The sequence below is a fragment of the Budorcas taxicolor genome, chromosome 8 (genome assembly GCF_023091745.1).
Source record: "Budorcas taxicolor isolate Tak-1 chromosome 8, Takin1.1, whole genome shotgun sequence".
NCBI lineage: Eukaryota > Metazoa > Chordata > Mammalia > Artiodactyla > Bovidae > Budorcas > Budorcas taxicolor.
In genome coordinates, this window is record NC_068917.1 from 28,490,528 (window position 1) to 28,508,483 (window position 17,956).

Consider the following 17,956-nt stretch of genomic DNA (forward strand, 5'->3'; position numbering starts at 1 on the left):
CAGAACACGGGCTCTAGAAAGCAAGGGCTTCAGTTAGGCATGGTGCATGGGCTTAGCTGCTGAGGCATGTAGAATCTTCCTGGACCAGGGATTGAACGTGTACTCTCTGTGTTGTCAGGTGGATTCTTATCCACTGCGCCACCAGGGAAGTCCTGTTTTTCTTTTTTTTTCCTCTTATAGCAGCAGGAAATGGGGGCATTAAGTACCTTTTAGTTATCATAGAGCCTGGCAGCCCTTGCAGGAAGGTTTTCACAGCACCTCTGAGGGGAAGTTGGTTCCCTCAGTAGAAGTATCAGCAGAAGAGAATGTCTCATGTTCTGTGTGCAGGTTCCAGGTTGCGACGGGCCCATGGCAAGAGGGCACCCCTGGCTGCTCTGGGCTGGGGAGGGCTCTGCGGGGCAGCGTGGGCATTCAGCTTTGTTCCTCATCACCTGCCGCCTGGTATCTTCTGATGCACGTTCTTGGAGTGAACAGGGCTGAACTCTTGGGTAGCCATCAGTGAACACAGGTTTGTGTGGAGGCTGCCTCCAACCCCACTCCAGTCCTCTGGGGAGTAAGGAGACCACCTCCCCTTGGGAGCCCTCCTCGAGAACACAAGAAAGCCACTTTGCAGTTAACTGGTTATCAGCCAGTGTTTTCTGGGCCTTCCCATTTCTCTTGGCAGCCTGGGGGCCTGACTGTCCTAGTTCCCTGCTGCAGCTGGTTTAGCTTTGAACAGATATCAGTGTGAGGTACTTGCACACTTAGAAGAGTAGGAGCAGGGAGCTGATCCCTGGGTTCTTATTCAGCCCATTCCCTCCATAAACCCTGACTTAACTGTCAGCTTTCAGCTGCCTCAGGTCTTTGGCTTCCTCTTGCTATTTGCCAACATGGGGTCCCTGGGGACAGAGCCCAGGCTGCAGGCCCGGTAACTGCTGCTGAGATATATTTTTAAACCTACCCAGAGGGTGTTACAGGGAATTCAACTGAAGCATCTCCTGTTTCCCCTTTGGAGCCCTAGGGAAACTAATTCTCCGGCTTCCTAACTCTTTCCTCCCCTCCCACCAAGCACTTTCAGTCCCTGGTTTGGGTTTATTGACAACCATACGTATAATTCATGCAAGACAGGTTACAGTGGAGCGTGTTGCCTCTGCTAGTCAAGCGTGGCTCACTAACACTGCTCCAGATTTCGGCGGGGAAGTAGGTTTTTACTGGTGTTTGGGCCCAATGTCTTCCTGTCCGGAAGCCTTCCCCTTCCTTTGGTGAGGTCGTTTTGGAAGTGCCATTAGGGAAAAGCCACCTTCCCCCTGTCCAGTTGGATAAATGAGTTTCAGGCAAGAACAGCCTGTTGTGTGAAGCAGAAGTTCTTGGAGGAAGGGGGGAATGTATGCTGGAGAGAGTTTGCCCCGGGCAGCTGGTGGGCAGTGGGCGCCCAGGCTGAGCCAGGGTACTTCGTGCTACAGTGTCTTGGTCTTTGTAGAACTGTGGGGTGCTTTGGGAAGGGAGTGTATAGTAACGAGTGTCATGCTTTGTAAGTTGGGAGTATAAACTGCTTTACAATGTTGCATTTAGTTTCTACTGTACAACAAAGTGAATCAACTATATGTATACATTTATCGCCTCCTTCTCGAGCTTCTGTTCCCACCCCTCTGCATCATCACAGAGCATCGAGCTGAGCTCATTGTGGTTACACACCCAGCGTCTCACTAGCCATCTGTTTTACACGTGGGCTCCCCTGGTGGCTCAGAAGATAAAGAATCTGCCTGCAGTGTAGGAGATCCAGGTTCAATCCCTGGGCTGAGAAGATCCCTTGGAGAAGGGAATGGCACCCACTTCAGTATTCTTGCCTCTGCAGTTCACGGGGTTGCAAAGAGTCGAACATGACTGAGACAGACAGACAGACAGACAGACAGACAGACACACACACACACACACACACACACACACACAGAGTATATGTAGGTCAGTGCCACTCTCCCAGTTCGTGCCCCCCTCCCCTTCCCTCTCTGCCGTGTGTCTACATGTCTGTTTTCTAAGTTGGTGACTTTATTCCTGCCTGCGAACAGGTTCATCTGTACCATTTTTCTTGATTCCATATATATGCATTTGTATATGATACTTGTTTTTCATAGAATATGTTGATTTTTCTATTCCATTGTTTCCATATTCCCTGAAATAATGGGAGTGCGGATGCCAGAGAGCTGAGAAGTGAAAGGTTCATTGTCTGCATTTTTTGGCCTTTTCTTCTGGGTTTTCTATGAAGTTAAGTAGAGGAAGAAAATAACTATTAGCATGAGCTATTGGGAGCATAGAGAAGGAGGTGGTGGGACCTGAAAAATAGAAGTCAGCTCCACAGTGAACAGGTTGGGTGGGAAGGTGGAGGTAGCAGGCGCAGGAGAGACCTCAGTGGTCCTGGGTGGCTGCAGTGGGATGGTGGTGAGATGAGGGGGAAGAGGAGGGGGTGATGTGGCCAGGGAGGAAGGCCGAGGCGGGTCCAGGAAGGTTTACATCCCGTGCTAGAACGTTGGGCTTTATCTGGAAGATTTTTAAGCCAGGGAATAAAAGGGTAAGATTTGGGGTTCAGACAAGTTGATTTTGGCTCTCTAGGACAGAAGAGTGGCAGGTGGTAGGGGTAATTCAGGAAGCCCAGGTTATAGGTTATAACATGACCCACATGAGAAATGGTCAGGGTCTGAACTGAGGAGGAAAGAGGAACCGATGAGCTGCAGGGTGGAGGTAGGGAGCACGCACCTGGTGAATGGCTGGCCCTTGACGGTATATAACTTGAGTGAGAAGCGGAAGGCAGTGTCTTTGTCAAAAGTGGGAAACAGGAGGCAGAGCAGTGAAAGCAGAGAGGAGAGGATGGCTTCTCAGCAAGCGCCTATAGAATTGGGTTGAATGGAAACCATGAGCCTTATTCTGAGGCAAGGGCTCCCAAGGCATGTGCTTATTTTCCTACAGGAGAGACTTTGGGCCTCACAAAGTGTTACCAGTGAAGATCCACCAGCCCAACCCGTTCATCCCAAGTGAAGAGAACATGGATCTGCAGACCACGTATAAACAAGATTACAACCCTTACCCCCTCTGTCGAGTGGATCCCATCAAACCTCGGGACAGTAAATACCCTTGTGGGGACAAGATGGAGAGCCTGCCTACTTACAAAGGTGGGAGAGGGCTGGAGGGGCAGGGTTGGGGGAGGATGGGCTGAGCCTAGGTGCTGACTGGGAAATGGGTTTTATGCACACACGCCCTCAGTGCACAGGCTGGGCAGTCTTTCCTGTGGCCAAATCTGGCCTTCAGCCTGTTTCTGTGCAGCTGGAGAGGTAAGGATGGTTTTTAAATTTTTGAATGATTAAAAAAATGAGAAAGACTATTACTTTAGGGCATGTGAATATTAAATGAAATTCAGAGTTCAGCATCATAAGTATGTTTTATTGGAACACGGCCACTCCCATTGGGTTTCTATATTATCTATGGCTAAGTTTGTGCTTCGGCAGCAAAGTTGAATAGCTGTGGTAGAAATCATATGGCATGCAAGGCCTAAGACATTTAATATCGGGCCTCCTACAGAAAATATTTGCCAGTGCCTGCCTCAGCTTGCCATTCCCATCCTGTATTGGGCAAGCAGTTCAAGTTTAAGCTAAGTTGGGTTTCTCCACTGATTGATTCATTCATTTGTTAAAAAATTATGGAAATGTAACATACAGAAAAATGTGCAAATATATAATGATAGAGACTAGTGAATTTTTAAAATTGTATTGTTTTTTAATGGGCTGAGTACCTCCCCCTGAATAACTATTTTGCTATATACATCAATCCTTTTAATCTTTAAAAATTTTTTAATTTTACATTGGAGTGCAGTTGATTAACAATGTTGTGTTAGTTTCAGGTGTACAGAAAAGTGATTCAGTTATATGTATACTTCAGTCAGTTCAGTCACTCAGTCGTGTCTGACTCTTTGCGACCCCATGAGTCGCAGCACGCCAGGACTCCCTGTCCATCACCATCTCCTGGAGTTCACTTAAACTCACGTCCATTGAGTCAGTGATGCCATCCAGCCATCTCATCCTCTGTCGTCCCCTTTTCCTCCTGCTCCCAATCCCTACCAGCATCAGAGTCTTTTCCAATGAGTCAACTCTTAGCATGAGGTGGCCAAAGTACTGGAGTTTCAGCTTTAGCATCATTCCTTCCAAAGAACACCCAGGGTGTTCTTTAGAATACCTTTAGGATGGACTGGTTGGATCTCCTTGCAGTCCAAGGGACTCTCAAGAGTCTTCTCCAACACCACAGTTCAAAAGCATCAATTCTTCGGCACTCAGCTTTCTTCACAGTCCAACTCTCACATCCATACATGACCACAGGAAAAACCATAGCCTTGACTAGACGGACGTTTGTTGGCAAAATAATGTCTCTGCTTTTCAATATGCTATCTAGGTTGGTCATAACTTTTCTTCCAAGGAGTAAGCGTCTTTTAATTTCATGGCTGCAGTCACCATCTGCAGTGATTTTGGAGTCCCCAAAAGTAAAGTCTGACACTGTTTCCACTGTTTCCCCATCTATTTGCCATGAAGTGATGGGAACAGATGCCATGATCTTCGTTTTCTGAATGTTGAGCTTTAAGCCAACTTTTTCACTCTCCTCTTTCACTTTTATCAAGAGGCTTTTTAGTTCCTCTTCACTTTCTGCCACAAGGGTGGTGTCATTTGCATATCTGAGGTTATTGATATTTCTCCTGGCAATCTTGATTCCAGCTTGTGCTTCTTCTATCTGTTCTTTTTCAATTTTTTTCCCATTTAGGTATTATAAAATATTGAATAGATTTCTTTGTGCTGTATTTGCTATAGATAAAATAGATAACCAGCAAGGACCTGTTCGTCTTTAATACCTATTGGACTGCAAAAGTTTTAGCAAAGTCCTAGAGGAAAGTGAGAATCCCTTGGGGAGTTGCCGGATAGCTGACAGTACAAAGGCAAATTAGACCAATGAATTTTGAGTGAATACATATGGAAACAGGATGCAGATTGAAATGTATAGCATCGATACTCCCTTCTAGTTACCGTCCCCACCCAGAAGAGAACCACTGTGCTGACTCTGAACTTCGTAAATTAGTTTTGCTAGTTTTGAACTTCATTTTAATGAGATGGGTTCCTCCTTTATTGGGCATTTTCTGCATTCCAGGCATGGTATCAGGACCCATGAGGGAAGCATAATGACCTGCCCTTGACTTTGTAGTCTGGTAGGAGAGACAGGATATCGGGTGGTGTGTGTAGCAGGTGGCAGTCACTGACTCTGTGGAGCATGAGCCACAGGACTGACGTCATGGGGACGGAGGCCAGGTTTGTGATCATTAACTGTGCTGCTTATGATGTACATGGTTGCCCTAAGAATATGCGCAAAACTGTCCCTGTCACATGTCTGTGATGTCTGCATGCCTGTGGTGATAGTGGCTTTAAAAAATTATTATTTTAAAAGTCTGGCTGCATCAAGCAGCACATGGGATCTTAGCTCCCTGTGAAAGTGAAAATCGCTCAGTCGCGTCTGACTCTGCAACCTCACGGACTATACAGTCCATGGAATTCTCCAGGCCAGAATACTGGAGTTGGGTGGCCTTTCCCTTCTCCAGGGGATCTTCCCTGGAGATCGAACCCTGGTCTCCCACATTGCAGGCAGATTATCTACCGGCTGATCCACAAGGCAAGCCTAAGAATACTGGAGTGGGTAGCCTATCCCTTCTCCAGTGAATCTTCCCAACCCAGGAATCAAACGGGGGTCTCCTGCAATGCAGATGGATTCTTTACCAGCTGAGCTATCAGAGAAGCCCCTTAGTTCCCTAACCAGTGATCTAACCTGCAGCGCTGCATTGGAAGCATGGAGTCTTAACCATTGGACCACCAGGGAAGTCCCCAGTAGTGGCTTATTTGGTCAAGCTTAACACTTGGCCATGGGGAGGTGGAGAGGCTGGAGGGGATGTAGGAATCGTCCTGAAGCCCTTCCAGGAGCTGTTAATCTATCATTCTGGAAGATTCTAAATGTGGCTGAGTATCTCTGCTTTTTCTTTTCTTTTGTCCTTTGACTTTCTTTAGTGTCACCTATTATCTTTTACTCTTCCATAGCCACCTTCTGCCAAGCCACATTCTGGACGTTGTCAAGTCCCCAGACAGCTCCACCTTCATACCTTCCACCATCCGGTCCTTTTGGCTCTTGTATTTACTCCCACCGTGACAGTCTTTGGCCTCACTGGGACCTCCAGCCCACTGATGCCTCAACCTTCCTTCTCATCATCATCAGCCCCTCCTGTGTCTGTTCCCATGCAGCTTATTCCACATTGTATCACTGCAGCCCCTCTCTTAACTCCCTCTTTCTTCTCTCCTTCTGTTGCCTCCTCCTGGTAGCAACCAAAACCTGCCTTCTCCATGTCTACCACTGGACGCCTAGCAGCGCATCTCTCCAACCTTATCAGCTCATCTCTGTTGGCCACAGAAAGCAAGCAGAGAGATCTTTTGAAAATGGAAGTCTCAGCTGACCTCTTCTCTACCTAAAACTCATCAAATAATCACTCCAGTTCTTCGGAGAAACTCCTACACCTTTGCCCACTCCTCTGCTGCCTTGAAGATTTGCTCCTCCTCCCTGAGCCCCTCTGCTCTGGCCATGGGAGGTGCGTTCAGTTGCTTTGCTCCACTTCTTTTCTGTCTCAGGGCATGTTGCACTGCCCTTCCCTCTTTAGAGAGCCACTCTCCCGTCCCCTCTCCAGTGCTCATCCTTCTGCAAAGGGCTGAAGCATCACACCTTCCGAAGGTGTGATGCCAGACCAGACACATTCTGTAAGGTGGTTGAAGGCTGACTTGTCCTACCTTGTTTTGTAATTCATTTTGTAATTTAGTTTAACATTTGTCTCTTTGGCTAGACTGCAGGCTCTAAGAGAGCAGGGGTCTGCCTTTTTCTTTGTCTGTTACCCTCAACAAGGCAGGCACCATAGCAGATGTTGTATTAAGGAGTCAGCCCAATGAGGCACGTTGTGGGGTGGCACTTTGGCCTCTGCAGGGCTCCTCTGTTTCCCTTTTCATCCCAGTGTTTGTAGGAAGGCAAAAGATGGACACCGAGCAGGCAGGAAAAAAACAGAGCCCAACTGAGCACTTCCCTTTGATGGGTGAGGAGGCAGGGCTTCTGGTAGGGCTCATCTGACTGCATCCTCTCCTCTCTACATCCTCCTGTGGGCTCCTGGATTTACAAGTCTTGACAGAGTTAGAGACTCCTCAGAACGGCTGTCTGCTCAGCTCAACTTCCCCTCTCCACCTTGCCCTGGGTGCAAGGAGAGAAATACTGGGAAATACTCCCTGCTTTCCTTAATGGTTGACAAGGATAGAGTATCCCAGTGATATTATTTAAAAGGATATCTCCCTCCACTTCTCCCACAAAATAATCCCCACTCAAAATCAACACACAGAAAAAAATATCTAATCTGCCATATTCTTCCCCTTCTCTAAACATTTACATCTCAAATTACCCTCTGCAAACCAGAGGATAGTATTCTACTGCTAAAACTGAGTCATGGCTGACTTTGCCTTACTGAGAAAGTTAGTGTTGAGAAAACCCTATTTTCTTTTTTATAAAGCAGTTATAATAGGTACCAGAAATTTGTCTGCTGACACACTTAAATTTTTTTTTAAATTGAAGTACGGTTGATTTACACTGTTGTATTAGTTTCTGCTGTATAGCAAAGTGAATCAGCTATATATCGACTCCACTCTTTTTTAGATTCTTTTCCCATATAAGCCATTACAGAGTATTGAGTAGAGTTCCCTGTGCTATAAAGTAGGTCCTTCTTTGTTATCTGTTTTATGTATAATAGTGTGTATATGTCAATCCCAATACTCCAGTTTATTCCTTCCCTCTGCCCCCCGGTAACAAGTTTTTCTATATTTGTAATTCTATTTCTATTTTATAGATGAGTTGATTTGTACACTTTCTTTAGATTCCACATATAAGTGATATCATATAGTATTTGTCTGACTTTCTTCACTTAGTGTGATAATCTCTGGGTCCATCCGTGTTGCTGCAGTTGGCATGCTTTTGTTCCTTTTCATGGCTGAGTAATACTCCACTGTATACATGTACCATGTCATCTTTATCCACTCCTCTGTTGATGGACATTTAGGTTGCTTCCATGACCTGGTTATTGTAAACAGTGTTGCAGTGAACACTGAGGGTGCATGTATCTTTTCAAATTGTTTTTTTTTTTTTTTCCAGAGGATATGCCCAGTAGTGAGATTGCTGGATCAAATGGTAGCTCTGTTTTTCATTTTTTTTTTTTCCCCAAAAGATTTGTTCTCATTCTTTTTTTAAAAAGTAATTTAATTTATTTATGTATGACTGTTCTGGGTCTTCACTGCTGTGCAGGCTTTTCTCCAGCTTCAGCAGGCAGGGGCTGCTCTCCAGTTGAGTGTGTGGGCTTCTAATTGCAGCGGCTTCTCTTGTTGTGGAACACAGGCTCTAGGCCCTTGGGCTTCAGGAGCTGCTTCAGGAGCTGTCAGGCTCCAGAGCACAGGCTCAGTGATGTTGGCACACAGTCTTAGTTGCTCAGAGGCATGTGGGATCTTCCCAGATCAGGGATCGCACCCATGTCTCTTGCATTGGCTGGTGGATTCTTTACCACTGAGCCACCAGGGAAGCCCTGTTTTCAGTTTTTTAAAGGAACCTCCATACTGTTCTTCATAGTGGCTGCACCAATTTACATTCCTACCAAACGTGTACTTACCCAGGCTTAATGAAGTAGCAGTAGGACTGTTCTGAACCAGGCATGCTTAGACCTTTTGGGTTTATTCTGGCTCCATCTGTACCTGAGGGTAGGTTTCACAGTTCTCCTCTGAAATTCAGGTTTAAAATCAATTCAGTTTGTAGTCAAAGAAAACATCTGTCATTCGGTGTCAGTTGTAACCTATGTGTAACGTAGTTTTTTGAATAATACTTACCGTATCATATAATCTCTGGTTAATTTTTTCCATTACTCCTCTAGGATATAGTGGCTTCCAAAACTTGGCCTTAAATGCCAAACATTTATTTTCCGCTTTTAGCACAGGGGATGCTGCGGTGAAGATGTGTTTAGTGAGGTAATAAGTGAACGAATAGTTCTAGATCTCTGTTTACAAGGGCTCACGGTGACATGGTTTGGCATTCCAGTTGCACATATTCCCACCAGGTCTGTTTCTCGGTGGGTGCCAGCCAAGGGCAGGAGTGAAGCCTGGGGAAGACCCGGGACATTTGCTCTTTGCCTCCTGCACAGCCTCATGCATATTTGAGGGGCCACATCCTTGCCTTATCTGTTGGCTGATCGCTCATGTGATGACTTGTTTCTCTTATGGAAATAGTATTGCCTTAATAAGTCTTCTGCAGCAGTGTTTATGATTTTCTGTCTATACATTGATTCTCCTTCCAAAGGGAAGGTGGGGTAGAAACCAAAGATCAAGGCAATTAAATAGATGTATTTCAATGGGTGCATCTCTATTCTGTCTATATGCTCTGCTTGCTATTGTTGCATAGGAAAAATATGCAGACTTTTCTCTTACTGCTCTATGGCCAGTGCCTTTACTGGCCTCCAGAAAACCACTAGTAAAATTTGCTCCAGCAGCATTTGGTTGTAATTTTAACATTTTCAAAACACTGTGCAATTGGAAAGATTGAGAATGTAATTACTTGATGCTCAGCTTTAGGTTTAGCTTTTCTTTTCTTTCTTTCTTTTTTTTTTTTAAGACACATTATTGAATGGAATCCCTTTTAAAGAGGTTCTTGCCAATTATGCACATGACACCCTGGCCCTGAAGGGCTTTTATTGATGGCTTTTCAGGCATGTGAATAGTTTGTCATGTGGAATTCTGAGGTTTTTTTGTAATATACGCTGGGTGGAGGAAGTTAGGAGGTTGGATAATAATGTGGTTTCCACTGTATTGTTGGGTATCAGAAATCATATGAGGCAACTCTCAGTTTAGGAACCTGTTTTCTTAACACTTCATCCATCACAGGAGAGGGCCAGAAAACCCTGTCCTACCCACTCCCATGTACCTTGAGGCAGTGTATAGGCATCTACAGGTAGATACCCTCATTTCAGTGAGGCTTGAAGTCTGAGGGGGGGAAACATGTGGTTTATATTCAGCAAGATGGTTCCCTCTAAGGCCTCCTAATGCTTTCAAGATGCTGATAGAGCCATTAATAGCTCTTGGAGAAAGATTAGATTTTCAATTAAAATGAAGCCAATTTAAAATAAATAGTTGGTAGTATTATTAGCCTGAAATAAGCTTAAGAGTGTGCCTGGGGGTGGGGATGTCAGGACTTACAGCATGGCAGAGTGAGGAACTTGACAAATTCTCTCCCCAAAAAAGCAACAATAAAACTGGACGAAACAGTAAAAACCAACAATTTTAGGGTTCAGGAACTCAACCCAAGGGGTACAACAAATTGAGAACCATTTATTCAAGAAAAACTACTAAACCATGTTATGAACAGTGGGAGTGTGTGGTGTTTTATCCTGGGGCTGCTTCCATCACCCCTCCCTCAAGTTCCATCTGTGTGGTAGTTCTGCTTTGGGCAGGCTAGGCTGCGAAAACCAGCAACTTTGCTGCCAGTGGGGGCTGATTGGAGAAAAGTGCGTACTCAGGCAATTCAGTGAAAACAATAGTGACATTAATGGCAAAAAAATTAGGGAAGACAGCTTCTGCGGTTAGTTTGAGGTTGCAGTACTACTTGAAACAAGCAACAGACCAGTAGATCAGTCAGAAATTTACCAGAGACTCAGAATGAGACAGACTCAGAGGTGGGCCTTGATAAGCTCATACATATTCCTGATGGTCTGGAAGACTGTGCATATGGGCAAGGCCGTGTGAAGGCTCAAGAGATCAGAGGAAGGGTCTAGTTATTCACTCATCTTTCCTGGCTGAACATGATGCCTGGTGCATATGCAGAGGAGATATGAAACAGCCTGGCAGAAAATAAAAGCTGGGAAAAAGTTGCAAACTGTACAATCTTTGACTATATTCTCCAACTCACACACAGATTCATTAGCAAATGGTGAAAACCTTAGTGGCTTAAGGTGCCTAAGTATGTGTGCTTAGTCACTCTTTCGTGTCCAAGTCTGTGATCTCATGGACTGTAGCCCACTAGGATCCTCTGTCCATGGGAATTCTCTAGGCAAGAATACCAGAGTGGGTTGCCATGCCCTCCTCCAGGGGATCTTTCCCACCCAGGGACTGAACTCAGGTCTCCCACATTGCAGGTGGACTCTTTATCGTCTGAGCCATTAGGAGGAGGGTGCTTACGTATAACTTCTGGTTAATCAGAGGCAGGTTACTAAACTATGCTGTGATAGAGGGTAGCTCAGGAATTTAGGCCTAAAAGTAAGATCAATTAAAAAGAAAAAACTGCCAATACCATACTATAGTGATTACTGTAGCTTTGTAGTATAGTCTGAAGGCTTCCTAGGTGGCTCTATTGGTAAAGAACCCTCCTGCCAATGCAGGAGACATAAGAGACATGAGTTTGATCCTTGGGTTGGGAAGATCCCCTGGAGGAGGGCATGGCAACCAACTCCAGTATTCTTGCCTGGAAAATCCTATGGACAGAAAAGCCTGCAATCCGTGGCATCACAAAGATTTGGATATGACTTAGAAACTAAGCAATAACCACAGTCTGAAGTCCGGGAGCCTGATTCTTCCAGCTCCATTTTTCTTTCTCAAGATTGTTTTGGCTGTTTGTGGTCTTCTGTGTTTCCGTACAAATTATAAATTTTTTTGTCCCAGCTCTGTGAAAAATACCACTGGTAATTTTGATAGGGATTGCACTGAATCCGTAATTTGCTGTGGGTAGTATAGTCATTTTCACAGTATTGATTTTTCCAGTCTAAGAACATGGTGTCTCTCTCCGCTGTTTTTGTCATCTTTGATTTCTCTCATCAGTGTCTATAGTTTTCTGTAAATAGCTCTTTTGTCTTAGGTAGGTTTATTCCTAGGTATTTTACTTTTTTTGTTGCAGTGATAAATGGGATTGTTTCCTTAACTTCTCTTTCTGATTTTGTTGTTGTTAGTGTATAAGTATGCAAGAGATTTCTGTGTATTTATTTTGTGTTTTGTGACTTTACTAAATTTTTTATTGAAATAGATCTAGTAGTTTTCTGGTGGCATCTTTAGGATTTTCTATGTGTAGTATCATGTCATCTGCAAACAGTGAGCATTTTACCTCTTCTTTTCCAGTTTGGATTCCCTTTATTTCTTTTTCTTTGGTTGCTGTGGATAGAATTTCCAAAACTATGTTGAATAATAGTGGTGAGAGTGGGCACCCTCATCTTGTTCCTGATGTTAAAGAAATGCTTTCAGTTTTTCAAAAATTGAGAATAATGTTTGCTGTGGGTTTGTTGTATCTGGCCTTTATTATATTGAGAATAGGTTCCCCCATGCCTACTTTCTGGAAAGTTTTTCTTTTTTTTAATCATAAATTGGTTTAATTTTGTTGAAAATTTTTTCTACATTGATTGAGATTATCATATGGTTTTTATCCTTTAGTTTGTTAATGTGGTATATCACATTGATTGGTTTTCATATACTGAAGTATCAGTATATGCATTGCATCCCTGGGATAAACCTCACTTGATCATGGTATATGATCCTTTTACTGGGTTGTTGGATTCTGTTTGCTAGTATTTTGTTGAGGATTTTAGCATCTATGTTTATCAGTGATATTGGTATCACTGTAATTTCCTTTTTGGCAAATGGCAATCCACTCCAGTACTATTGCTTGGAAAATCCCATGGACAGAGGAGCCTGGTAGGCTACAGTCCATGGGGTCGCAAAGAGTCAGACATGACTGAGCGACTTTACTTTCTCTTTCGCTTTGTCTGGTTTTGGTTATCTGGTTATCAGGGTAATGGTAGCCTTGTAGAATGAGAAATAGTATCAAAATACGTAGTGAGAATCCATGTTTGTAGATTGAAGATTCAATGCAGTTTAAGGTGCAGTTCCACCCAAATTTATTTATAGATTCAGTGCTATTCCTATTAAAATTTCAGCAGGTTTTTTGTTGTTGCAGAAATTGGCATGGTATGATTCTAAATTTTATTTATGAAAGTCAAACCAAAGTAGCTGAAAATTTGTCTTTTTCACAAATGGTGCTGAGATAATTCGATATCCACTTGCAGAAACATGAACTTAGACCTTACTTCACACCATACTAAAAATTTAACTCAAAAAGGATCAGAGATCTAAATGTAAGAGCTAAAAATTTAAATCTTTTAAACTAAGACATAGGGAAAAAAAGTAAATTTTATAAAAATTCAAAATCTCCATGTGTTTTAAAAGATACTAGCGAGAAAACGAAAAGATAAGTGACAGACTGGGAAAAAATATTTACAAATCGCTTATCTGGCATTGGATTTGTAGTCTAGAATACAAAAATAACTCATAACTCAAAAATAAGACAAACAACTGTATTAAAAAATGGACAAAAGATTTGGGTAGATATTTTACCAAAAAGACAAATGAGTGGCTAACAAGCACAAACAGTTCAGTTCCGTTCAGTTGCTCAGTCGTGTCCGACTCTTTGCGACCCCATGAATCGCAGCACGCCAGGCCTCCCTGTCCATCACCAACTCCCAGAGTTCACTCAGACTTGCGTCCATCGAGTCAGTGATGCCATCCAGACATCTCAAACTCTGTCATCCCCTTCTTCCCCTGCCCCCAATCCCTCCCAGCATCAGAGTCTTTTCCAATGAGTCAACTCTTCGCATGAGGTGCCCAAAGTACTGGAGTTTCAGCTTTAGCATCATTCCTTCCAAAGAAATCCCAGGGCTGATCTCATTCAGAATGGACTGGTTGGATCTCCTTGAAGTCCAAGGGACTCTCAAGAGTCTTCTCCAACACCACAGTTCAAAAGCATCAATTCTTCGGCGCTCAGCCTTCTTCACAGTTCAACTCTCACATCCATACATGACCACAGGAAAAACCATAGCCTTGACTACATGGACCTTAGTCAGGCAAGTAATGTCTCTGCTTTTTAATATGCTACGTAGGTTGGTCATAACTTTTCTTCCAAGGAGTTAAGCGTCTTTTAATTTCACGGCTGCAGTCACCATCTGCAGTGATTTTGGAACCCCCCCAAATAAAGTCTGACACTGTTTCCCCATGGAGTGATGGGACCGGATGCCATGATCTTCGTTTTCTGAATGTTGAGCTTTAAGCCAACTTTTCACTCTCCCTTTTTAGTTTCATCAAGAGGCTTTTTAGTTCCTCTTCACTTTCTGCCATAAGGGTGGTGTCATCTGCATATCTGAGGTTATTGATATTTCTTCCGACAATCTTGATTCCAGCTTGTGCTTCTTCCAGCCCAGCGTTTCTCGTGATGTACTCTGCATATAAGTTAAATAAGCAGGGTGAGAATATACAGCCTTGACGTACTGCTTTTCCTATTTGGAACCAGTCTGTTGTTCCATGTCCAGTTCTAACGGTTGCTTCCTGACCTGCATACAGATTTCTCAAGAGGCAGTCAGGTGGTCTGTTATTCCCATCTGTTTCAGAATTTTCCACAGTTTATTGTGATCCACACAGTCAAAGGCTTTGGCATAGTCAATAAAGCAGAAGTAGATGTTTTTCTGGAACTCTCTTGCTTTTTCCATGATCCAGTGAAGGTTGGCAATTTGATTTCTGGTTCCTCTGACTTTTCTAAAACCAGCTTGAACATCAGGAAGTTCACGGTTCACGTATTGCTAAAGCTTGGCTTGGAGAATTTTGAGCATTACTTTACTAGCATGTGAGATGAGTGCAATTGTTCGGTAGTTTGAGCATTCTTTGGCATTGCCTTTCTCTGGGATTGGAATGAAAACTGACCTTTTCCAGTCCTGTGGCCACTGCTGAGTTTTCCCAATTTGCTGGCATATTGAGTGCAGCACTTTCACAGCATCATCTTTCAGGATTTGAAATAGCTCAACTAGAATTCCATCACCTCCACTAGCTTTGTTCTTAGTGATGCTTTCTAAGGCCCACTTGACTTCACATTCCAGGATGTCTGGCTCTAGATGAGTGATCACACCATTGTGATTATCCAGGTTGTGAAGAGCTTTTTTGTACAGTTGTTCTGTGTATTCTTGCCACCTCTTCTTAATATCTTCTGCTTCTGTTAGGTCCATACCATTTCCGTCCTTTATCGAGCCCATCTTTGCATGAAATGTTCCCTTAGTATCTCTAATTTTTTTGAAGAGATCTCTAGTCTTTCCCATTCTGTTGTTTTCCTCTATTTCTTTGCATTGATCGCTGAAGAAGGCTTTCTTATCTCTTCTTGCTATTCTTTGGAACTCTGCATTCAGATGCTTATATCTTTCCTTTTCTCCTTGGCTTTTCGCTTCTCTTCTTTTCACAGCTATTTGTAAGGCTTCCCCAGACAGCCATTTTGCTTTTTTGCATTTCTTTTCCATGGGGATGGTCTTAATCCCTGTCTCCTGTACAATGTCACGAACCTCATTCCATAGTTCATCAGGCACTCTATCTATCAGATCTAGGCCCTTAAATCTATTTCTCACTTGCACTGTATAATCGTAAGGAATTTGATTTAGGTCATACCTGAATGGTCTAGCGGTTTTCCCTGCTTTCTTCAATTTGAGTCTGAATTTGGTAATAAGGAGTTCATGATCTGAGCCATAGTCAGCTCCTGGTCTCATTTTTGTTGACTGTATAGAGCTTCTCCATCTTTTGCTGCAGAGAATATAATCAATCTGATTTCGGTGTTGACCATCTGGTGATGTCCCATGCTGTAAAGAGCAATATTGCATAGGAACCTGGAACGTCAGGTCCATGAATCAAGGAAAATTGGAAGTGGTCAAACAGGAGATGGCAAGGGTGAACGTCGACATTCTAGGAATCAGCGAACTAAAACCGACTGGAATGGTTGAATTTAACTCATATGAGCATTATATCTACTACTGCAGGCAGGAATTCCTCAGAAGAAATGGAGTAGCCATCATGGTCAACAGAAGAGTCCGAAACGTGGTACTTGGATGCAATCTCAAAAACGACAGAATGATCTCTATTCATTTCCAAGGCAAACCATTCAGTATCACAGTAATCCAAGTCTATGCCCCAACCAGTAATGCTGAAGAAGCTGAAGTTGAACGGTTCTATGAAGACCTACAAGACCTTTTAGAACACCCAAAAAAGATGTCCTTTTCATTATAGGGGACTGGAAAGCAAAAGTAGGGAGTCAAGAAACACCTGGAGTAACAGGCAAATTTGGCCTTGAAATGTGGAATGAAGCAGGGCAAAGACTAATAGAGTTTTGCCAAGAAAATGCACTGGTCATAGCAAACACCTTCTTCCAACAACACAGGAGAAGACTCTACACATGGACATCACCAGATGTTCAACACCTAAATCAGATTGATTATATTCTCTGCAGCAAAAGATGGAGAAGCTCTATACAGTCAAAAAGAAGCACATACACAGATACTCAAAAATTTTAATCATTAGGGCAAAGTAAATTAAAATACAATGAGATACCACTAAAACACCCACTATAGAATGCCTATAATTAAAAAACAAATCGTAATAACAAGTGTTGATGTGGAGAAATGAGAACTTTCATACATTGCTTGGTGGGAATGTGAAGTGACACGCACCACTTTGGAAAAGTTTGCGGTATGTGGAAAAGTTAAACATAAATTAAACATATAGCCTAGCAATTTTGCTTCTTGGTATCTACCTAAGGAAAATGAAAAGATGTAGCCTCACAAACACTTGTCTATAAATGTTCCTAGCAGAAATTTTCATAACAACGAAATGATGACAACAATCCAAATGCCCATCAAATGAAGAATGGATAAACAAAATTTACTCTAATACTATTCAACAATAAAAGGGAGTCAACTGGTGCATGCTATGACAGGGATGAACTTCCTTTACATTATGCTTAGTGGAGGAAGCCAATACAAAACACTATATATTGTGCAATTCCATTTATAGAAAATGTCCAGAAAAGGCACATTTAGAGTGACCAAGAAATGATTAATTATTGCCCAGGGATGAGAATGAAGATTGCAAATTGGCTTGATTAGATTTTTAGGGTGGTGATGGAAATGTTCCATAACTAGATTAAAAAAATTTTTTTTATTAAAGTATAGTTGATTTACGATGTTTTGTTAATTTATGTGGTACAGCAAGGGATTCAGCATAACTAGATTTTGATTATAAATTGTTGCACAACTCTGTAGAAATTATTATGTGTGTAAGATGGTGCATTTTATATTTATATTTCTATAAATATAAATGGTACATTTACATTTATACGAATTATACCTCAAGAAAGCTGTTTAAAAAAAGTGTGCCTGTGGACTCCACTGGTATTGGCTATATACCTCAAAGACTACTTTTGTTCTCTTTGTAAAGTTGTAGGCAAGAGAATTCCCTGTGGATTCAGAATTGGTTAGCCAGCGCAGTGCCCCTTATTCCCCTGGAGTGCCATATTTGATGTATGTGGAGTGTATGTGTGATGATAGCAACATAATGGCAATTGCCTCATGGATGACCAGGAGGCCTAGCAGGTCTGGCTGGTGGCCCAGTCACTCTTTGCTGATTCACAGAGGGCACCTTCCCTTAGAGGAATGGAACTGTTCTTGGATAAGGGAAAACCAGCAGTTGGACTCCTCTGTTGGAGTCCATTCCATGGGTCCACTCATGGCCCTGGACCCTCTACAGTCCCCACATGCAGCACTGTGGGTGTGATGAGACTCCTATAAATTAGTCTCTTCTGCATGTGTGTGCGTGCTAAGTCACTTCAGTCGTGTCTGACTCTTTGTGATCCCATGGACTGTAGCCCACCAGGCTCCTCTGTCCATGGGGATTCTCCAGGCAAGAATAGTGGAGTGGGCTGCCTTGCCCTCCTCCAGGAGACCTTCCTGACCCAGGGAGCGAACCTGCACCTCTTACATCTTCTGCATTGGCAGGCGGGTTCTTTA

The 17,956-nt window shown here is 43.1% G+C and overlaps 1 protein-coding gene across 1 annotated transcript in view; it reads left to right on the plus strand.

Annotated features, from left to right (window-relative positions):
* The window catches only part of SAXO1 (stabilizer of axonemal microtubules 1), a 30,643-nt gene that overhangs the window by 11,468 nt on the left and 1,219 nt on the right, over positions 1-17,956 (plus strand). Inside the window, exon 3 of the mRNA XM_052645277.1 lies at positions 2,941-3,143. Coding sequence (XP_052501237.1) covers positions 2,941-3,143 — 203 coding nt within the window. The remainder of the gene's footprint in view (positions 1-2,940; positions 3,144-17,956) is intronic.